General features: G+C 44.6%; 2 protein-coding genes across 2 annotated transcripts in view; both read right to left on the bottom strand.

Annotated features, from left to right (window-relative positions):
- The window catches only part of WWOX (WW domain containing oxidoreductase), a 778,310-nt gene extending 774,379 nt beyond the window's left edge, over positions 1 to 3,931 (bottom strand). Inside the window, exon 1 of the mRNA XM_060254428.1 lies at positions 3,704 to 3,931. Within this exon, the coding sequence (XP_060110411.1) occupies positions 3,704 to 3,810 (107 nt within the window). The 5' untranslated portion in view covers positions 3,811 to 3,931. The remainder of the gene's footprint in view (positions 1 to 3,703) is intronic.
- A 5,797-nt stretch (positions 3,932 to 9,728) lies between these two features.
- The window catches only part of LOC132582291 (uncharacterized), a 31,677-nt gene continuing 17,614 nt past the window's right edge, over positions 9,729 to 23,791 (bottom strand). Inside the window, exons 4-5 of the mRNA XM_060253829.1 lie at positions 12,683 to 12,896; positions 9,729 to 9,907 (exon numbers count right to left, since the gene is read on the bottom strand). Coding sequence (XP_060109812.1) covers positions 9,729 to 9,907; positions 12,683 to 12,896 — 393 coding nt within the window. The remainder of the gene's footprint in view (positions 9,908 to 12,682; positions 12,897 to 23,791) is intronic.

A 23,791-nucleotide genomic window follows, 5' to 3' on the forward strand; every position in this document is an offset into this window, starting at 1 on the left:
ACAAAGGCCCCTTCACTCTCAGTATCACTGCTTATATCGTGCAAAACAGAAGGTGAAGCAAGGTATAAAACTGTTCATCTATTTGAGCAGTTGGAGAAGAAAAATACTGATCTGGTTTGTGTCATGGAGACTATTTAGATGAAAATTATGGTTATGTGGCCCTTCATCAACCCTGCCTCAAAGATGAAGAAATGTGTGGCTATTATCCTTCATTAGGAATAAGGCCCATTGTGAGAATAAATACAACAGGCTCTAGAAAGAGGCTCTGGGCGAGTGCCCCAGCCTTGAGCACTCCAGGTCAATTTGCTGTGGTGTCATAGCATGATGATGATCATGCAGACATTGAAGCTCAGCATTTCTTTCATCTGTAGTGCACTATTGCTGCCTTTTCCTGTTGTGTTTGGCCATGCAATGTTTAGCATCAGCGTGTGCTTGTGGCATGATCTGTTTTTGGGGGGAGGGGGGAGCCTGGCAAGACTGTGTTATGGTATACCATAGAGTATGCACCTCAAGGCGACTATTTTCTGTAGAGGGATTGAACTGACTTCAGCTTTCCATCTCCTCCCCCCTCCCTGCAGCCTCTACCTAGGAAAAGTACCGTCTTTCTCCATAGTGTGGACCAAAACAGCTTACATCATTCTCTTCTCCACCTTTTAATCTGCACAACAACCCTGTTAGATAGCTTAGGCTGAAAGTCTGTGACTGGTCCCAAATCACCCAGTCAGGTTTCACAGCAAGAACCTGGGTCTGGCAGACTCTGCTCTTAACTGCTACGCCACACTGGCTGTCATGCGGAGCTGCTGCTGAACAGAAGCAAACAGCCAGGCCCAGTTAAGTCATGCCAGTCAGGTGGCATCAAGTAACCCAGAGGGTGCTACCAGGCCTAGGGTAGCCAACGTCCAGGAGAGAAGAACAGCAGTGGAGGCATCTGATGAAGAGAGCTTAATTATATTTAATCTCTCCTTCTGTCAGCAAATAACAATACTGAACTGCTCCATGCCTCCAGGTGAGTTTCAAAAATCAAACCTCAGTTCAAAACATGCAATCAATCTAAGTGCTTGTTCTTTGAGGACAGCTAGAAGCTATTTCCCCACATTAATGCCTGAAGCAGAAATATTAAATTTAATTAATAGTTAAATCTTAACCCACATTGAGGATTACAAGCATATGAGGAAAACAGATGGAAATCAGGATGTCTTACCAAAGGGGTAGCTGTGATGGCCTTTGGTAAGCTATCCATCACAGCAAAAACCAGCAAAACTTTAATTCCAACTTTCACATGAGAATAAAATGTTATTTGCCTTTAAAGGGCACCCCAGCTGTGTGTGTCATCAATCTGCCGCCAACTTAATTCATTTCATCCAATTTATACCCCACCACATCTGAAAAAAGGGCTCAGGGCAGTTTACATCATAAAAAAACACCAGGATGAAACATTAAAACAATAAATAGGATTGGCAATGAATGACAATTAATAAAAAAGAACCCATGCCTTATGTCAGGGGAAAAAACATGCATGTATGTAACCCCCAAAATTCCAGTGTCCAAAACATCAGAAGACAGCAAAGCACTGGGATGCTATAGATGGGGGGAGGGGGCAGGGGCTGAAGTAATGTGAACATGTCATCTCAGTCAAAAGTCTGACAGAACAGCTCCATTTAACAGGCTTTGAAGAATGGTAATAAGTCCTGCAGGGCCCTGATCTCAAGTGGGAGCACGTTTCACCAGGTCGGCGTAAGGGCTCAAAAAGCCTGATCGAGGCTAAAGAGACATCCCATGGATCAAAGACCACAAGAAGATGCTGGTCAGAAGAGTGTAGAGTGAGCCCATAGAATTTTCAGTGCAAGAAACATTTCAGAGGCTGTTTGCCACTGCCTGCCTCTGTGTAGCACTCTGACACTCCTTGTTGGTCTCCCACCCAAGTACTAACCAATGCTGACCCTGCTTAGCTTCCAATATCAGATGACATCTGGCTAACCTGGGCTGTCGAGATCAGGCACAGCTCCTTTTAGTTCCATGGAACTCTTACCCATCATAAAAGGTGTGTGAGAGAGAAAGATTCATCAGCTGAATTCTTGCTTGCCTAAATTATTTTTCCTTCCCTATGGGGATGGGATCACAGACAATACCATTCCAACAAGGCAGAAGTGAAGTTTGCATCAAGCATGGGGGAAGGGGCAGCTAGTATATCCAATTCAGATCCCTTTCCACAAACCACTGAAAGGGGGGGGGGGCTAACCCTTTCTGAGTTCTCCTAACAACTCCCCTACCCCATTGCCTACACCAAATAGAAATGGAGCTTTCTCCTCCAAGGGTACACTGAAGGAAAAAGCCCCTGCTGCTAAAAGAAAGGCTGACAGAGTGCTGAAACCCAGTTGACAAGGCAGAGAACTTTGCACTTGTGAGTGTGCGGGGGAGTCTAGTATAGCTATTCAACCCTGGCAATCAATGGGGTGACAAATGTTGCAGCCAGATCACCCTCATATTCAGTATACTTATTCAAATCCTCCCCCGTAAGCCTCTAGGAGAGAGTGGGAAGCATCCTGCACGCCCCACTCTTCACTTTTTTCATCAGAGGGCTAGAACCTTTTCTCCTCCGGGCATCCCACCCACCCCCGAGCAGAAGTGAAGCTTTCTCCCCAACTATGCTTTATCCTCCCCCTTTTCTTTTCCCAGTTAAGAAAAGAAGATGTACCTCCTGAACACCTACCTGTCACACTAACAGCAAGGATGGGAGCCAGTGTAGGGGTTAGAATGTCAGACTAGGATCTGGGAGACTCAGGCTGAAGCCCCTACTCTAACCTACCTCACAGTGTTGTTGTTGAGGGGGCAGGACACAGAAGGATGGGACAGAGGCCTGAAGCCACAGGGTGGACTGTGGGGGCACTGCCCCCTGATTTCAGATGACTCTGGCTCACAGCCTGCTTTTTTCATTTTACCTTTGCCATGGCTGAGCTGGCAAAGTGTCATCAGTGGCAGCCAGAGCCAAGAGAGCTGAGCAGGGCACTGTGCAGTGCAGCAGCAAAGCAACAGGTAGAGAGGAGGGAGGCACAGGAAGCCACATGGAATGGGCTGGGAAGGGGGGGGGGGGACCATTGGAACTCCTGGCTGCAAAGTGCCAGGGTGAGAGAGTGGGAGGTGGAAGAAAAGCCTGCTGCTAGCATGCAATGTGCAGTGCCATCTTCACTCCAAAGTTTTAGGGTTGACTGCCTCAGTTTGACAACATTCAGGGCCTCCAGCTTTTACCCCTATCCCAAAAAGCTTCTGTGAAGCATCAAGCCCTGCAGTGGATGGAAAAGGGTACCCCCTGACTTTTTAAAAAAAGTCCCCTCCCCACTTGTAAAATCCTGGCTACAGCCCTGACGGGACAACGTTGTTGTAATTCGCTTTCCCGCCCCCCCCCCCCCACAGTTAGGGAGAAGAGTGGAACCAGAGCCATGAACATAAGTAAGGTGCAGAAGTTGGCACCGACACATGCATATAAGAGACTTGCAAAGCACTGGAAGGAAACAAAAACGAACCCGAAGAGAAGCAGCAACTGCTGTATTTCTTATTGTGTCGTGCGTTTGATTACGGCAAGTTCAGGTGGGTGCAGAAGGGGCTGGGGAAGGAAGCAGCCCGCTCGCACACCCCACTCATTGTGCTTCCTACACCCACCCGCCTCCCGGCAGCCCCAGACCCCCACTCCGCCTGCCCTCCTCACTTGGCATAATACACCCAGCCGTCCTTGGTGGTTCGCTCCTCCCAGCCGGGCGGCAGCTCCTCATCGCTGTCGGTGTCGTCCAAGCCCGCGTACTTCAGCGCAGCCATCGCCGCCTACAAACTCTCGCCTCACGAAACGAAAAGCCTCGCAATCGCCGAACGGACCTTCTGCGCACACAGGTGCACTTTGCAGGACTTCTCCCTCAGCTGAGCAAAGGGAACAACCTCTTCCTGTGCGCCTGAGCCAATCGCAAGGCGCAGTAGGCACGGCTCCATGGGAAATGTAGTCCCCGATAGGGAAACCCACGTGCCGCTTTGCACCGCGGGAAAACCAATTTTGCCGGCGCTGGAAGGGGATTTTCTATAGAAGAAGTATGGTAGGGTCGTTGTTTAAAAGAAAGTCGGTTGGCTCGGTCGGGGAAATTTACAGCCCTCTCCTCTTGGGTTTGCGGTTTTCATTTTTTTTTTTAAATGGTTCTTGTTCGCTGATTTTTGTAGGTAAAATAAAAGAGCGGTGCATGCAAGATGCTACTCACCAAGCTCTATATTCCTCTTTTCCAGTGTTCTATCCTGCAAGGGCTCCAGGAGTAATGGGTAAGTTCTAAGCATTTATTTGCAACCGTAGAATAGTTTAAATGATTTATTAATAGTGGCATGCATGCATTATTTTATTCAAATGTACCATACGTGTTATATTGGGTAAGTTATGTGCTAATTTCCTTCTCCTGTCACCCCCTATATTTGGCTGTGTTCATGAAGTAGCTGGACAGAGTATTGCACAGGGAGTATTGCACATTTTTTGTAGAAAATGTCCAGTAGGAACTCATTTGCATATTAGGCCACACCCCCTGACATCACCATGGCTTCACAATCCTCCACGAGCTTACAGGGCTCTTAGCGCAGGCCCTCCTGTAAACTTAGACGACTGGCTACATCAGGGGTGTGTGACCTAATATGCTAAGGAGTTCCTGCTACAAAGTGAGCCCTGCAGGAGGGTATTTGGACTGCATGTTTATTTTGGTTTTAACATGTAATTTTTAATTATTATTGTAAGCTGCTTTGAGCAAGAGGAATGGCAGGGTATGGATTTTTAAATTAATGTCTGTTCATTTGATTCAGTTATACCCCACCTTCCTCCCAAATGAGAACCCAAAATGGCTTACATTGTTGTCTGCTCCATTTTACCATCACAACAACTCTGTGGGGTAGGTTAGGCTGAGAGGGTGTGACTGGTCCAAAATCATCCAGTGAGTTTCCATGGCAAAAATGGAAATTCAAACCCAGATCCTCCAGATACTAATCCAACACTCCAAACCACTACACCACTCTGCCTCTATCTTTGTATGGAACTCCATATTATACAATAGTTTCATGATTACCCTCCCCCAAAATCAGCCATTGGGATTGTGATTTGAAGAAACTGACCAATCGGGTAGGTGGGCTTTTAATTTTTCTCTGACTGAGGGGAAAGGGTTAAGAAGCACACACACACCCAGTACCCATTTCAAATTGTAGCCTGACTAGGATGCATTTTGTAAGCAAAATGTTATATCTGTCTGGCCAAGTACAGATCTGGTTTCCCCTCTCCTTTATTTGTCAGGCCACTGGCATCTTCACAAGTAAGTCTTTGTGGCTTGGGAACATTTGGGCCCCAAAGATTTTAGAGTATCACAATGGAATTTTGGGCTATCTCAATGTTAGCTCCACTCAATGTTAGCATTGTACCTTCATTCTCACTCTCACAACTAGGGATGGGTTTGAACCTTTAAAAATTCCAGTTTGGTTCAGGATTTTGGGCAGCTGCCGAACTGAACCACAAAGCAGCCAGTTTGGATTTCTATTTCTCCCAGCCATGAGAGAAAGGAGGGAGATCACCCGGAGAAGGTTAAAACGGTTGCCAGCTGTTTAACTGATCCATTTAGTTTCCGCCTTGCTTTGAAGCAGGAGAGTGAAAATGGCAGGTTTAATGGCTCACAGCCAATTAAACCTAACAGGTCACTCAGTTTAAATGGCCCAAAGAGCTGAACCAAATCAGATAAAAGTCTGGTAAATGTACAGGGAAGGCACCTTTACCCAAACATTGGTTTGGAGGCTCTGAACCTGGCCAAGTGCATGCTGAATTTTGGCTCATGAAGCAGTTTATGCCCATCCCTACTCACAACTACTAGGCAAGATTACCAGATGTACTTGAGTAGCTTGATTTGGATAGTTCTCCAACCATGGAAGGTGTGATGAAAACAGTGTACGTGTAATAAGTCAAAACTGCACCAGGTGGAGCTGTAGACATAGTATAACAGTATTCACAAAGAGAGAGACAGCAATCCTAACTATCCAGGTTAGATTCCTGTAATGTGCTTTACATGGGGCTGCCGTTGAAAATGGTCAAAAAACTTCACCTTCTTCAAATTGCAACAACTAGATCAGGGGTGTCAAACTCATTCGTTATGAGGGCCAGATCTGAAATAAATGAGACCTTGTCAGGCAACCCTGCCATGTCATAAAATGTAATACCAGGTAACAGAGATATAAACTTTATAAAGGACACAGATAAACACAAAGATTTTTTAAAAAACTTTTAAAAACATGCTTAAAGCATTAGCGCTCATTGGTCCTAAAGGTTCTTTCTTTCTATCTCTCCCATGTGATCCAGGGAACTGGGGAAAGGAAGCTCTGGCTCTTTCCTTCCTTCCCCAGGGGACAAGGAGAGGGATGAGCCTCAGGCAATAGGAAGATATGCTTGACTCAGTAGCTCTGCTGTGCAATTGAGTGAGCCTAGCAAAGCACGCTTTTTCTGTAGTGGTACCTCATTTGTGAAATGCCCTTGGCCCCAGGCTCACCTGGCATCTATGTTGCATTCTTTTAGGCACCAGGTCAAAATGTTTATATTCACTTAAGCTTTTAATTAAGGGGTTGATTTATTTTAACACTACTTAAATTGTTGTTCTGAGCTGTCTGCGCACCATTTTTATGCTCTAAGATGTTATGCTTGGGTGGAGCTTTAAATATTGGATTTAAATTAATAGCTTTTAATTAAAAAAAAATTGGAGCCATCTCAGGCAGTTTCTGTCAAGGTGTCTCCTTGCCATGAGTACTACCATGTTGGTTCAGATATTAGAACACTGTGCTATTGTGCTTAAAGATGCAGTTGGCAGCTTAATCATACATATTGTGTCTATGAAACTTACAAGTATCCTTTCTCACCCTGAGGTGTTTTGTACGTCTGAACTCTTCAAGGTTGTACTCTCAGAGACTGTTGTTGTTTGCCGTGAATGGGAACTGGAATGCAAGGGGTGCTGCTTCATCAGGAGGAAAAAGGTGTTTTACTTGAATGAAGTAATGGTCTGAACCAACCTATATCTCTGATCTATCTGACCTATGACTCTGTAGTTCTTGCAAGAATAAAGTTTCTATGTTTAAACAAAGAGAGCTCATCATTAATGAAGACGTTGATGTACTTGAGTTTCCTGGAGAAGTAGCATTAAATGGTTCTAATTAGATTAATAACCAGTTACAGCCTTCTAAGCCTCTGAACTTCACTATACTTAGAATGACCTAACTCTGGTTAGGATCAATGTTTCCTCTAAGCTGTGTAGTCTTGTGAGCAAAAATTCAACTTTGTGAGCTGCTGGTATTAAAGTTCTGTGCGAGTGATTTGGCTACTGCATGAATTACTTCACTCTGGGGCCATCCTTCCTGAACTAAGACAAAAATGTGTGAGCCGGAGGCTAATAAACAGTGAGTTAGCTCACACTAATTCAGCTTAGAGGGAAGACCAGTTAGGATTGCACTGTTTATCATGTTAGCAGAAAGGGGAGGAGAAGGGGGCAAGCATCATTTGGCAGTTTCAGTACAACACAGCAACACAAGTTCTCTCTTCCCAGCCCATATCTAAAGTCATGAGGGGGGGGGGGGTGGAATCTATTTTATTTCTGAAATGTCATGATTAGACCAGAAGGTTGGTCCCAGCCAGTGTTTAAAGTCAGTCTCACCCAAATCGTCTTCTTGGCCCTGCACCCATCCTGTAAGGTTTTTGTCTGTACAGATTACATAATCCCCAGAACGGCCATTTGCAGCTGTCAAAAGGGCCACCCTCACACCTTCCTTTTACATCATCAGAAAAATTGATTGGATCCAACCTAATATAGCAATGGGCTTCCAACCCAAGTCAAATTCTTTAGGCACTAAGAAACTGAATCCTTCCCTCCTGCCTAGTAGCCCTGACTGGATAGCCCAACCTAGTCCAATTCTGCCAGATCTTGGAAGCTAAGCAGGGTTAGCCCTGGCTGGTATTTGGATGGGAGACCAAATGCAGGCAATAGTGAACCATCTCTGAAAGTTCCTTGCTTTGAAAACCATACAGGATCACTATAAGTCAACAGTGACTTGACAGCACATCCAGACACACAAAACACGCTATGTACTGCTTTAGGTTTGTAGAAGAGTCAAAGGAAAAGTGCAAGGTATTGTGTAACAGTCATCCTTTTAGACCAGGGGTCCCCAACCACTGGGCCACATACCAGTACCAGTCTGTGGCCTGCTAGCAACCGGACTGCAAAGCGAGGCAGAGCAGCCCTGCTGCCCCTTTCGCCTGCCTGGGATCCAGGTGGCTGAAAGAGGCAGTGCAACCTAGCCCCGAGGCAGGGAGTCAGTCTTGAAAGGAGGCAAAGCAGCCCTGGCTCCCCTTCTGCCCACCTGGAGTGAGGCTACTCCGTCTCTTTCATCCACCTGAGTTCTGGGCCGGTGAAAGGGGCAGTGCTGCTGCAACCTTAGCCTACCTCCCAGTTCCACAGGGCCTGCAAGACCGCCCTTTTCAGACAAGCCTACACTGATATCAACTGCTGAGTTGCTTGGAATAAAGAGCCGCCATCCATAATACGATTATGAAACCATTTAAACTGGCAGAACCAGCGCCAACATAATTTTATTGCTGCCAGATACATTTAATGCAATTTGAATTATGTATTTAATTTAATTGACTGGTTTTTATGTTTAAAAATTTTAATTGTTAAATTTAAAGTTTTATCTATCTATGTTAATTGTTTTAAATGTTGTTAGCCGCCCTGAGCCGTCTAGGCAGGGAGGGCGGGATAGAAATAAAATTTATTATTATTATTATTTATAGACCCCCACCAATCAGCTGATTGGAGGGGGTCTTTAAATGGTTGGGGAGGCAGATTGGCCTTCTGCTGCCTGCTCCAGTCTTGCCCCCATTTAAAGACCGCCCCCCCCCCATGGAGGGCAGGGGTGCATATTGGGGCAGCTAAACCCCCATCACTAACCCCCACACTGGTCTGTGGAAAAATTGTCTTTCATGAAACTGGTTCCTGGTGCCAAAAAGGCTGGGGGCCACAGCTTTAGACTATGCTTGTATTAGTCTCTTGTGCTTGAAAATCCTACGAGGTCATTTTAAGCTGGCTACAACTTGTCAGCTCTATACACGCATACACGGTCATCTGCACTGACTCTGATAGCCATTCGCCTCCTGTTTGGATTAGCTGGAATCTCCAAGGGGTTCATGGAAATTCTGTCACTTGCTAATTCCTGCATACCAGCTTGGCACTTCAAAGCACTTGCCTCTCTTTAGGCACAATGGGGAGATGTCTTGGTTTGAAAACGTAGGTTTGCTTCTGTGAGTTGAAGCTCAACCCTGACCCCACATACATTTTAGTTATTGTTACTTAGGGGTCTGGAAAGGGTTTCCCTGAAAGCATAAAACTATTTTCCAGGTTTTTTTCCTGTGTGATAAGAGGAAAAGAGATTGGATTTATATCCCACCCTTCAGTACTGGAAGGAGTCTCAGAGCAGTTTACAGCCTCCTTTTCCTTCCCCTCTTCACAAGAGACATCCTCTCAGGTAGACAGAGCTGAGAGAGCTCTGACAGAAACTGCTCTTGAGAGAAGCAGCTCTGCGAGAACTTGTGACTGACTCAAAGTCACTTCAGCAGATGCAGATGGAGGAGCAGGGAATCAAATAAGGGACAGAACCCTCAGTTCTCCAGGATCTGTGTGTGCATGTTTCAAAAATGATTACTCAAACATGGTAGCAAACAATCCATTCTGCTTGAAATCTTCTGCCACTTGTTTTGAGTGTCGGATTTTAGCTGCCAGTGCCTCGAATAAATCATTCTGATCCACTGCAGTGGCCACCTTATAGATTAATTCTTCCATAGATTCCAAGCCTCTCAATCCAAGGTTCACTCCGCAGCCTGTCAGACAGTGGGTTTGAAGGGAAAGAGATTGTTACTTTTATAAACAAAACTTCAATGTGTTTGTGAAATAAAATGGCTACACTTTTAACTGTTTTTTTACTAGATGGAGAGGCAATCACAGTACATATTCCAGTGTTGTAAAGCCTGGGGAAAATGCTACATGACTCCCAACCAGGCAGAAATTAAATGTTACTATTTTCAGACATCTTAAGAGCTGAACTATGAGAATCTGGGGCAGAACTGATTAAAGTGTGATTTATTGATTAATTGAATTGATAAATGAATTACAAGAAATTATAGAGTTAAGGAGTATGGCCAATACATTGAGAAGCATTTGTTAAAAAATTAAGCACTTAAATACTGCAGAATGCAACTGTCATCTTAGACAATGCGTTCCCGTGCCTCTTGAAGGGAACAAAGTGATGCCTCTTTTAAAATCCATTCTGCAACACCCACATCTACTGTTTATCTCAAAACAAAAGTTAGCAAGCTTTCTTTCTTCAGAAGTATTATTCATGTGGCAAGTCATGCAGGTGTAACCAGTATTTTCAGGGTTTTGAAATATATATATAACCTTATCTCTCATGCTATTGGATCACATTGTTTTTCGCCATGTTTGCCTTGAGTCTCAGTCAGAAAGGTGGACTACAAATATTTCTTTAGACTCAAGATGGCTAATATAGTGCAACAACAAGATTTTTTAAAGAAAAAACGGTCATTAAGTCATAATTGACTTATGGCAATCCCCATAGGGTTTTCAAGGTCAGGGACATTCAGATTCAGAGATGATTTGCCATTGCCTGCCTCTGTGTCACAACCTTGGACTTCCTGGGGAGGTCTCCCATCCAAATACCAGCCAGGGCCACCCTTGCTTAGCTTCCACAATCTGGTGAGATTGGGCTAGCCTGGGCTATCCAGGTCAGGGCTCTTATTATAAAAACAAGAAGATACAAGAATGCAAAACCCAAGAATCCATTAACCAAATAATGCTCTGAGCAAAGACACCTAAATTAAAGAACCCAGCTAAATTTGCTGAAACAGTTCCTATGTTTTATATCCATGCAATTAACTAAATGAAGATAAATGGTGTGTATAGCTCTGTAACTAGTGGAAAGTGCCATCAAGTCACAGCCAACTTCTGGTGACCCTATAGGGTTTTCAAGGCAAGAGACAAACAGGTGGTTTGCCTTGGCTTGTCTGTGCGTAACCAACCTGGACTTCTTTGGTGGTCTCTCATCCATGTATTAACCAGGGCTGAACCTGCTTAGCTTCTGAGATTTAATGAGATCAGGCTAACCTGGGTCATCCAAATCAGGGCTGTGTAATCCACATTTCCTAATCACCTACTTGGGCAGTAGGCTAATCATAGAATAATAGAGTTGGAAAGGATCTCAATGGTCATCTAGTCCAATGGGGGGAAGGTTGTACCAGGGGTTAGAGGTGCCGTTTGAACTCTTTCTGGATGCAGTGTTTTCCTACTTCCCAGGGCTTTTTTCCCAGCAGGAATGCACAGGAACATAGTTCCAGCTGGCTTGGCATCAGGGGGTGTAGCCTAACATGCAAATGAGTTCCTGCTAAGCAAAAAAAGTCCTACTTCCTATTACTACTTCCTATTGAAAATTACCGCTTCCTTCCTACCTTTTCCCACACTGGAGAATAATTCACCTTAGCTGTGGCTCACTGCCCCCCTTCGTTGGTAGGACACCCAGTCAAAGGTGGAACCTCCCTCAAGGCTGGTTTGAGTGGCCACCACTCCACTCCAGCCACTCACCTGTTCCACCCACAGCTGATCTGGGATCCTTGAGACCACCAACACATACCCCTGGCACCACTTCTGGCCCTTCTGACTGAGATTCACATAATTTGAAAGAGCACAATTTGTGCGACAAAGGAAACCATCCTAAATAGGGCTATATGAAAATAAGTTTCATGTTATTCAATAGAGCTCGCTTCCAGGAAACTGCCTTGGGATTTCAAGAAAAGAGTCTGAAATAAAGAGTTGGCTGGTAGAAATCAAATTGCCCAGAATTGGGCAGCCTGCAAATTCAAGTAATAAATGAATGTCCATAATTGGTGCCATACCCTCTAAAAGCAAACTTCATAGTCAAGTGCTTAGCTCAAAGGAAACAATACTTATCTGGACAAAAGGTGGGGGCTGAGTACTACAGAAAGACTCTAGGAAAATATTTATTTGTAAATGAAAAAATCCACACACAAAGACTGAGCACACTTACTGCACTTGGGAATGTCACTTTGACCACAGTCTTTCAAAAAGAGACCATATCAGTCAGCTATTATTAACATTCTGCAGACAAGGCAATTTGCTTTGTTTACTTCATTTATACTCCTCCCCTCTCCCTAATGGACCAATCATAGAATAATAGAGTTGGAAGTGGCATACTTCCATTTGCCTTTCCTCCATGATGCTGTCTAATATACTTTTCCTCAGGGCTTTTTTTGTAGCAGGAACTCCTTTGTATATTAGGCCACACACTCCTGATATAGCCAATCCTCCAAGAGCTTATGCTGCTTTTAGTGCATGGCCTACTGTAAACTTCAAAAGTATTGGCTACATCAAAGGTATGTGGCCTAATATGCAAAGAAGTTCCTACTACAAAAAAGCCCTGCTTTTTCTTAGTTTAATGTGCCCCTCCGTGCTATTCCTCTGGGCAGGTGTTGCAATGGAAGATCTTCCCAGATATGTCCTTCATCCTTCCCTGTTCACTTTCCTTTTGTATGACTAAAATGATGATTTTTAAAAAATGCTCTAACCAGTGTCAAAATTCAACACCCTGGCTGCTTCTCCTTCCACAATAACAACAGTGTTTTCTCCTTCAATGAAAGCAGCAGTGACCCGTCTGTGGGAGAGCATAATCTCAAAGATGCGGTGGCTGCACTGGATGTGATGGAGCATCAGTTCATTCACTCTGGGCTCAATATCCATCTTGTAGGCGTTGAAAGACTGGTGGAAGATGTTTTTCATTATCTGTGGGCAACAGAAACATTTCTCAAGGTCACAAATGCAGTCCTACCAAATGCTTTAAAGTTATCAAACACAGGGACAGCCACTGGTAACAATACAGAGTGTAAATGGCCTACTCACATAGCCCAGTTTTGATGGCATTGGAACAGTAGGTGGCAGTCCACATGAGGAGTAAGCATTTTGTATTTAGATTGGTGCAAACAAAAATCCACCTTTCTGTTGTTTACTATATAGACTACTTTTCAGCAATATAGACATTCAAGGCAGCTTACAATGAAAACAAAGATGATTTACAGTTAAAACATTTTAAGCTGTGTGTGTGTCATTGTCAGTCCTTCCTCCAGGTCATTTACCACAGAGACTAGGGGAAATTCCTAGAGAGTTACTATGCAGATACCATTTTTCCCCCTCCAGTTCAATTCATTGTGGGTATGAAACGGGCTGGGAGCTGGTCGTTCCCTGCCTTGGCCAGATGTGGGAGGCCTAGCTACTGCCTTTGAAGAAAGGCGAGCTATGAACCAATTGATTGATGGGCGGCGTACTAGCTAGTTGGATTTATTTATTTAAAAGGTGTATGAGCTGCTTTTCTACATACAAAATGGCTTGGAATGAAAGGACAACTAAAGTAGCAGATAAACAATGCTATTTTGATAAACATCAAAATTATCAGTCAGAAGATAATAATTCAAAACTTTAGTAGAAACGGGACTTAGTTGGGTGATGAAATTTCACCACTGTGGATGGTCATTCCACTACTAGAGTGTCACCACAGAAAAGGATCCTGCTCCCATCTCCAATTCCCCTATCTCTGAAGGCAACAAGACCTAGAGAAGGCCTGATATGCAGATTTTAATAGACAGGCAAGTTCTTATGAGTGGAGATAGGCCTTTTAGGCTGCACTCCTAAGCATCCTGAAAGTAAACCTCACTTAATAACCCAGGTCTTCCTTTTGAGTAGACCTGCTTCAGTTTGCTTCCTTCAGATCCTGGTCCAAAAGTATCTAGGGTTTTCAAGAGCAGAGCCAGCACTTTGAATTGTGGCCAGAAATGTACTGGTAGCCCATGAAGATTTGATTTCAGCGCTTGCTAAATACAATACAAGAAGCACTTTTCAATTAGTAAAAATACAAGAAGCACTTTGCAGTTAGTAAACATATCAACTTAACAGTAACACAGAATTCAGAATTATACACACACCTCTAGAAGTCTATCCTGCCTCATAAATTTTTATTAATAATCAATTCAATATTAAATTTTTTGTTTTGGGGCTCTTCCTTATTTACCGCCACATGCTACTAGTAGTTTTCCATGCAAGATAATGTTCAGGTCTGTTCAGTGGGGATTTACTCTCAGTAAAGTGTTCTTAAGATAGTATTAGGTGGTCTGAAACAGTAGAACAAAGTTTGAGTCTAGTAGCACTTTTAAGACCAACAAAGTTGAATAAAACTTTGTTGGTCTTAAAGCTGCCACTAGACTCAAACTTTGTTCTTAGAATAGCGCTGTAAGATCATTATGTTCCATTGTGTTCCAGCATATACGGAGATTTGTATCCCATTATTTTATGAATTTGTAGCTTAACTGTAGAAAGTTTCTGGTTTAGTTTGGACACCTGCCTAGCAGGTGTTTCTGTCATATTGGAAGAGGAGCAGGCAAACACCCATCTCTTTCCTTTGCACATAACAATTCGTACGGAAAAGCATATGTACATAAACCAGATGCATGCAATCTCTCTCCTTTGTGTTTGAGGTGGCTTCTATAAGCTATTTTTTGCAAATCAGAAGTCCAAAATAGCACTTGAGGCCCTTATGTTCCTGATGTGCAGTGTTTGTCCTTTAAGGTTAATGTAGCAGAGAAAAAAGTTCCTGATACAAGTGCCCTGCAGGCAAGCCTCGTTAATCATTTCCCAACACCATAGGATTAAAATGCCATAGATAGCCACATCATAACCATAATCAGGGATGCTCCTCTAACTAGCTACGTCATTTCCATTAGATGGCAGAGAACTAATATCAATGTGTTTAACAGATGTGGATTGTAGTAAGAGAGTGATCATCCAAGCAATACTGAATAGCACAAGATAATTCCCTTGGAAAATACAAGCTGTTGCATATGTTCAGGTGGAAACCACATGACAGTTTTTCTGGACTGCACTAATTCCCATGAGGCATGGAACTCATTCCATGATGGCTGGGGTGGGTGGATGAGAGAGGTTTAGAAAAATTATGCACATGGAAGAGAAAGTAGATAGGGATTTTTTCCTTGTTCTGTAATGCTAGTACTTGGGGGCACCCAGAGAGGCTGATGGGTAATAGACTCAGGATGGACAAAAGGATAGAGATGTTACTCAACGGCCCTGTTCACACAGCGTGTTGAGTCCGTAAACTGACCCGTGTTAAACTGACCTGGTTCTGTTCCGTATATCTTTGTTCCTGATATTATCGATCAGACTGCCATACTGCAATTTGAATCGCTCTGTGGTGAAACCGTCTTCTGCCGTTCACATGACAGCACCATGCAGTTCTTTTTTTCTTCCACTATTATGTGCATGTGAACATTATGCGCATAGGTTAAAACATTATGTGGTTATCCGCATATCACTAAGTAGTAAAAAAAAAATGGCAACCGTAAACCAGATGTCTGAGGCTCCTTTTGCTCTGGGACAGCCTTCAGACATCCGGAAGTTGGTTAATATCGCAGCAGAACTATCCATACGGAGAAAACTATGAGGTGAAACCGGAGAACTCAAAAAACACCACAAAGGAGCAGGTAACAAAATAATCCGATTGGGGGGGGGGGCTACCATGAGTTAATACTGGGAGGCAGATGTTGCTGTCTGATCAGCCACTTTAAATCCGGAAGGAAACAGCAGCGACATCTGATTATACTGTGCGTCTGAACAGGGCCATAAAGTAATTGGCAGTGAAACCCTAAGCAGAATTTTAGGCTTCTAAACCATTATCTTCAAAGATCTTAGATGGGTGCAGTTCTGTTGTGTGTTGCACTGTAAATTGCACGACTGACTGCTAGTAGGCAACAGGAGGAATCCTAAACAGGTCTGTGCAACAGTAAGTCCTATGTCATTCCATGGGAATCATTCACAGGAAAGTGCCTTTAGGACTTAAGCCAAAGTGATGGGCACTAATAGAGATTAGACAGATCCATAGAGGAGGGGTCCATCTGTACTCAAAGATGGCTGAAGGGAATCTTCACGTCCAGAGGCAGTAAATTTTTAAATATCAGGGAAAGGCCTTTGCCCCTGTGCCCTGCCTGTTGATTCTCTAGGGCAACTGGATAGATATTGTATGAAAGAGAATGCAGGACTAGATGGGTTAAAACTCTTTTGAATAGTTAAAAACATCCCCATACATGGAATTATTGTACAGCATACAGAAGTCTAAAACTCACCTCTGCATTCTATTTGTAGCTTTGTTACTCTCTCTCTTTTTTTTTAAGTGTAATACATTCTCCATATCCATCCTTAGAGGTATTTGCTGTATGGTACCCCCTCCCTAAATATTTGATTCAGCAGCAAGTATTCAGGATGCATACTGGATAGGGATGAACCTGGAAAATGTGATTTGTGACAGTTCACGGCATGCAGAGTTCACAGACCATGAACTGCCATAAACTGGTAAGGTTCATAATGCAGTAGAACACACACACTAACACCCATGTGCTAGAGACAGCAATGTCACAGGGCTGACTCTCCTCTACCTGTCCTCCACATTTGGTGAGGATTGGATTTACAGGGTCTGAGTTACAATGCCCCAAAGAAGGTGCCCTATTCTCTATTGTTTCAGTGGAAGCAGAAAAAAACAGCAAAAAAACAAAACACCAAGAACAATAGAATCCCAGCAGAGCAGAATCTCTGCAGTAGAAACTGACGTGCGGGACATTTTTGCAAGCCCAGCAGAAACAGTACAATGTGCTCCCAGCAGAACCAGTGCCACTGTGGTTCTCCAAACCCAACAGGACTAGGGTCAAACCAGAGAATCTCTGCAGTAGAAACTGAATGTGGTGGGGGACATTTTTGCAAGCCCAGCAGAACTGGTATCCAGCAGTACCAGTGCAATCAAAGACTGCCCAGCAGAACCCAACTCAATGCCAGCTCAACAGGACTGATATGAAGTACAGAACCACAATCTAAGCAAGGGGGACTGAAATTCCAGAACAACCAGTTCAGTGTACAGAATGCCAAGCAGAACCTAGAGCCACTGGAACACTGCAAGCTTAAAAGGACTGATCTCAAAGCAGAGTCACTAGAAATCCAAGCCGAGTGCATATGTGTGGATTTTGCAAGTCCAGCACAATCACTTACAACATGTGAAGTGCCCAGCAGGATCCAGTGCCACTGGCATTCCAAGCTTAAAAGGACTGCTCACAAAACACAGGATCATAAATCCAAGCAAAGGGGTGGGATTTTGCAAGCTCTGTGTAAGAAAATGGGAACAAGTAGTTAATAATAATCATATGGCAGTGGGTGTAATATTGCCAGATCTGAAGATTGTCTGGCCACAATTGGTCCCAAACTTTAGTTCATTAGCTTGTTCATCCCATCCCTAGTGCTGGATGCGTTTACCATTACAAGTGGCCTAAAAAAATAATAAAAACTTCACTACCTGAGCTGTTCTCAAAGGCACAGTCATTTTGCTCCACCATTGCTTTAAAAATGGAGTGCTATCCTATCAGAGACATGCCAATTGCCAACCAGCCAATGGAACGAGTTTCTGGCTAGGTTGAGAGATATCACAACATAGTTGCCTTAGAGACAGCAATATGGTGACTTTCTACCAACCCCCTGAAAAGTTGCCCAAGAAGTTGATTGTTTCACCAGAAATGGCTATAAACAGGACCACCAGGGGGCTCGAGGAGAGTTTGTGTTGAAAAGTGCCCTCAAGTAGCAGCTGACTTATGGTGACCCCATAGGATATTCAAGGCAAAAGATGAACAGAGGTCATTTGCCATTGCTTGTATCTGTGTGGAAAACCTGCACTGGTTGTCTCCAATTTGCATACCATCTAGGGCTAACCATACTTAGCTTCTGAGATGTGGCAAGATCAGGCTACCCTGAACTGTCCAGGTCAGGGTATTTCCACAATGGCCAAAATAGCTAGCTATATGCTAGCAGTTCATCATACAAAGCAGAACAGGATACAGCACAAATACTACCAAGATCCTGCCCTTGCAGTTCTATGGGACTCTGGCTTCTCTTTTATATTTCCATGCCTACTTAACTAAATACTTTTGCAACTATAACCAAGTACTGTGCGAACACCAACAACAAAAGCACCAGCTCCAGCCCAGCCTTCAATACAATCACATCCAGCTAATTAAAAAAATAGTTTCTGAACCTGAATTAGTCCACAACAGTGTTGACTGAGAACTATTAGACAAGATTAGGAGGGAAATGCAGAAAGCAAAACATTATGCAATCATATTTTCAGGTTCAGACAGACTACATTAGAGGAGTAATCATCCATTTACTTTTCACCCATAATAACCATCACTCAATTCCAGGCAAGTAGTAGGCAAGGGAATATTGCAATATTATTGTGACTACCTCAGTGCTCTAAAGACAGGAGAAGATACTGTGGATAGTGCATCTTTTTCCCATTTCAGGATATCAACATTTGACTACTCAGGCAAATGAAGGAGTAATCGATTTCTGAAGGCAGAAGATGAAGCCACACACAAGACTAGGGTAGGCATAATATCAATTGAGAACTGTTGACAGCATATTTCTAGAACCTAAAACTGGGAGTGGGAAGAGCAAACACCACAAAGTTATAATGAATAAAACATGAAACTAGTCTAAGTTATTATCTTCCCTCTCAAAGAGTGAGCAGCTCACTTATTTATTTATTTTTTATTTTATCAAATTTATATCCCGCTCTCCCCTCGTGGGCTCAGGGTGGCTAACAGCAGCAAATTAAACCACATAAAACATTAAAAACAGATTACACAATAAAATCAACCAGTACAATTTACAATCATAAAACCAAGATGTGGGTTTTTAATTACTCTGAATGTTCTTTACAGTTCAGTTATGGTGATTCGGTGGGATTATCGGTGCTGTGGAGTAATAGCTACCTTCCTTCAGCCTCTAAAAGCGAGTTTAAATAATTCGGTTTTACAGGCCCTGCAGAACTATGGCAGGTCCCACAGGACCCTGATGTTTTCAGGGAGGGCATTCCACAAAGCATGGGCTATTACTGAAAACACTCTGGCTCTGGTGATGGACAGTTGAACCTCTTTTGGCCCAGGGATCTTAAGGAGGTTTTGGGACCCCAAACTAAGTGCTCTCTGGGGCACATATGGGGAGAGGCGGTCCCGAAGGTAGGAAGGTCCCAGGCCATATAGGGCTTTAAGGGTTATGACCAGCACCTTGAAGTGAATCCAGAACACCACAGGCAACCAGTGCAATGTTTTCAGCACAAGCTGCATGTACACCTGTACAGGTAGCTCCATTAACAGCCTGGCTGTTGCATTTTGCACCAGTTGCAGCCTCCGAATTTGAGTCAAGGACATCCCTTGTCATTACATAATAATAATAATATAATAATAATAAATTTTATTTGTATCCCGCCCTCCCCGCCTAGGCGGCTCAGGGCGGCTAACAACATTTCATACATTTACATAGATAGGTAGTCAAACCCCTGAAAAGTTGCCCAAGAAGTTGATTGTTTCACCAGAAATGGCTATAAACAGGACCACCAGGGGGCTCGAGGAAGGTTGGTGTTGAAAAGTGCCCTCAAGTAGCAGTAGAGGGCGTTACAGTAGTCAATTCTTGAAGTGATCGTCGCATGGATCACTGTTGCCAAGTCACTGCGCTCTAGGTATGGGGCTAACTGCCTTATCCGTCTGTGATGATAAAATGTGGATTTGGTATGCAATTTTATTTAACCGGACACCAAGTGATGCTAGCTTTAGACTTTGCACAATAAGACCAGTGGAACAGTTAATAAACTAGAGTTTACAGAAGTCAGCTCAAAAGTAGGCCAGAGTGTAAAGAGGGGAAAAAAATAACCAGATAGAGCTGATCAGGACTATTCAGGCTACTGCTACCACCATACCCCACCTAAACTCTATAGGGCCTATCGGTGGCAGGGGGAGAGAGAGGGGAGAATGGCAAGATTAACTGAGTATCCCCCACCTCTCTTGCAGATTCCTTGGGTAGAAAACAGGACAACACAATAGGCGGAACACTTTCTGAACTCTGTACCCCAACCTGATAGCTTTATTAATTCCTATTGCAGCAGGAAACCATTGTGGAGCCGGTACAGTGATTATTTCCCACATGAGTCAAAAAGGTGCAGAAAAACAGATGTTTTCCAAGAATTTAAATCTGAAAGTGGGAATGAGCCTCATATATTGCATTATTATGTCCCCAGGCCAGATAAGATCCAGACTCCAGCAAAGTTGATGCAGTTAAGAAGATTGCAATGGAGTGAGGATCTCAACCTCAAGCCACACACAGTTTAGTGTCACAGCATCAGCAGGTTAAAGAAACAACACCTGAGATGGTTTATTACCCCAATGAATCAATAGTGACAATTAGTTTCAGGTAGAACAGCTTCATGCCTACCTCACTTACATTGCCCTGGTATAATTCTTTGTTCTACAAGAACACCTGCCAGATTTCTGAATTTGTTTGGCCTAGATGTGGAGGTCATTCTATAGTGGCAAAAAATGGGGAAGCAAAGCTAATATGAGACTTTGAACACTTCGAAATGTGTGTGTTAAGCAGGGCTTTTTTGCAGCAGGAACTGCTTTGCACATTAAGCCACACACCCTGGAGCTTAAAGTAGGCCCTGTACTAAGAGCCTCGTAAGCTCCTATAGGATTGGCTACATCAGGAGTGTGTGACCTAATATGCAAAGGAGTTCCTGCTACAAAAAAAAAAAAAAAGCCTGGCATTAAGTGCCATCAAGTCACTTCTGACTTATGGCGGCCCTATGAATTAATGACTTCCAAGGCCTCCTATGGTAAACAGCCTTGCTCAGGTCTTGCAAAGAGTTGTGGTTTCCTTTATTGAGTCAATTCACCTCATGTTGGGTCTTCCTCTTTTTCTGATGCCTTCAACTTTCCCATGCATTATTGTCTTTTTCCAGTGCCTCTTGTCTTCTCATAATGTGAACAAAAGTGCAGTGGCCTCAGTTTAGTTTCTAGGGAGAGTTCAGGCTTGATTTGAACCAGAACCAACTTGTTTGTCTTTTTGGCAGTCCATGCTATCTGTAAAACTCTCCTCAAACACCACATCTCAAAGGAATCTACTTTCTTCTTTTCAACTTTCTTCACTTCCCAGCTTTTACATGCATGCATAGTAATGGGGAATGCTATGGCGTGAATTAACTTGGTCTTGGCCACCAGGCAGTTGCATTGTCCTGGTATTATTCTTTGTTCTACAAGGTACTCCCCTGTGCAAGCACCGAATCAATACAGACCCATGGAGCGACATCACATCATGACGTTTTCTTGGCAGACTTTTTATGGGGTGGTTTGCCATTGCCTTCCCCAGTCATCTACACTTTACCTCCAGCAAGCTGGGTACTCATTTGACCGACTTCAGAAGGATGGAAGGCTGAGTCAATCTTGAGCGGGCTACTTGAACCCAGCTTCTGCCGGGATCGAACTCAGGTCATGAGCAGAGCTTGGACTGTAGTACTGCAGCTTACCACTCTGCACCACAGGGCTCTGTGTTCTACAAGAACACCTGCGAAATTTTCTGGATTTGTTTGGCTTAGATGACAAAAAATTGGGAAGCAGTACTAAAATGAAGCTTTAAAGACTTCACATTAACACTAATGCTAACCCCACAGACTGTTCTGTTCCCCCAGCAGAATCATCTGCCTGCCATTAGTAACAATTTTTTTACAGTGCCATCCTAAACAGAATTACACCTTTTGACTTCAATAGAAGATTGAAACAGAATTGCACTGAAAATGAATTAAACTGTATTGTGTCTTCATTTCCTTTTTGTCAGGCACATCGAAAGCAAAGATTTAATGAAAATGCACAGAGGAGGCTCTGGCTGGGCACATGCATCAGCAGCTTGCAAACAATTAAATTATTGTATTTCCTCTATTTATAAATCATGTCACAATCTAGAAGTCATTTTGGAATGGCTATAACTATGAGATTCCTGCAGTTTTCTTTGCTAATTATCTTGGGCCTGATCAAGTATGTAGAAGTCTTTTCAAAGAGTCTCACAGCTGCTTACAATCCTTCTTTACCTTCCTCCCCCACAACAGACACCCTGTGAGGTAGGTGGGGCTGTCTGTGCTTGGCCCTTTTATGCTTTCTCCCAGGTCCCACCAATCTCTGGGCCAGTTTTCCCTCTCACAGAAACTGCCCTTTCGAGGACAGCTCTGAAGAGCTATGGCTGACCCAAGGCCATTCCAGCAGCTAGAAGTTCCCTTCCTCTAATACCAAAACTCACCACCTCCTTTGGGTGAGGGAACCATCCTACTGCCTGTTCTGGGGAGCACTCTTTCTCTGTCTGCAGCCTCTCCAGAGAGAACACACCCTGTCTGTGCTTGGCCCTTTTATGCTTTCTCCCACGTCCCACCAATCTCTGGCCCAGTTTTCCCTCTAAAACCTTGCCAGCCAATCAGAGGGAAAGAGGGGGGGGTCCTGGGAAAGGTAGGCCCATTGTAGCTACTTCTAGTCAGGCTTCTCTGGAGCCTGTAGGCCTCACTAGGCCCAGGATCATGACACCAAGTAGGCTTCCCAACCCTCCCGCCCTGGCGGGGGACCCCAGGATTTCCAGCCACTTCCCCCACTCCCCCAAAAAAACAGAAGCGGGGGAAGGGGGGAAACGGCGCCAAGGCTCAGGCTGAGGTGAAGGAGGAGGCAGCCAGTGGCCCGTCCGGCCCGTCCGCACCACCACCAACCGGCCCTCGACAGCGCTCCGGGGCAGCCTCACCTCCCCTCCCTTCCCCTCGGGGCTGCAGCGGCGCATGGCCTTGACTGGTGGCTGCTGGGGCCGGCGGGGGGCTTCGGACGGCGCGGGTGGCTGCTGGCCACGGCTTCGGGGCTGCCCGCGTTGCTGCTGGTGCTGGGTCTGGCTGCGGGGCTCCTGCTCTCCGCCACGCCACCCCACCGCTGCCAACCCAGCCCTGCTGCCCCCGGCCCTGCGCAACGCCTCCACCTCCTGCCTCCTCCGGCTGCTGGCCACGGCTTCGGGGCTGCCCACGGTGCTGCTGGCGCTGGGCCTGGCTGCGGGGCTCCTGCTCTCCACCACGCCGCCCCACCAGAGAGGTAAGTGGTCGCGCTGTTTGAGAGAGCTGGTTGCGCGACTGTCCTGTGGGCCAAAGAAGAGACCTCCGAGGGTTCTGATGGCAACTTGAGTCAGAGCACTTTGTGTGTCGAATCAGGAAGGACTGAATTGTGCAGAAGTGTTGCAACGATACTGCCTTTCTGTAGAAAACTTCTGTACAATTCATGGGCTTATTCTACCTCCCTGGAGCGTTTGTTCCATCCAAGGCCAGGCTACAGGAAACCTCTTTTTTATCCCGGGGGGGGGGGCAGAAATGAGGGGGGAAATGGCGCCTCCTGGGCTACGCTGTGCTGATTATGTTGCTGATGCAGAGCCCTCCCCCCCACCCCCCACCCCAAATTGTGATTCTGTCCACAACATAAGCAAGAAGCAATTCTCGCACTTCCTGCAATCGATGGGGCTTGTGGTTAGTTTGCTGTTTAGGCAGGTTTGTCAAATTGGGGAGAAAGATGGGGTTTGAATGGAACCCGCACTCAGTTGTGAGTGAATAAACTTTCTGCGGTCCAAGCCACCCTCCCACTGAATTTCTGTTCGGCATGTAAACAAATTAAGTTTGCTCCAAGCTGCACTCAGCACCATTTCTCCCAAATTCTCTTCTCACAGCAGTCGGAGGGAAGGGG

This window comes from Heteronotia binoei, chromosome 14 (assembly GCF_032191835.1).
Source record: "Heteronotia binoei isolate CCM8104 ecotype False Entrance Well chromosome 14, APGP_CSIRO_Hbin_v1, whole genome shotgun sequence".
Lineage (NCBI taxonomy): Eukaryota > Metazoa > Chordata > Lepidosauria > Squamata > Gekkonidae > Heteronotia > Heteronotia binoei.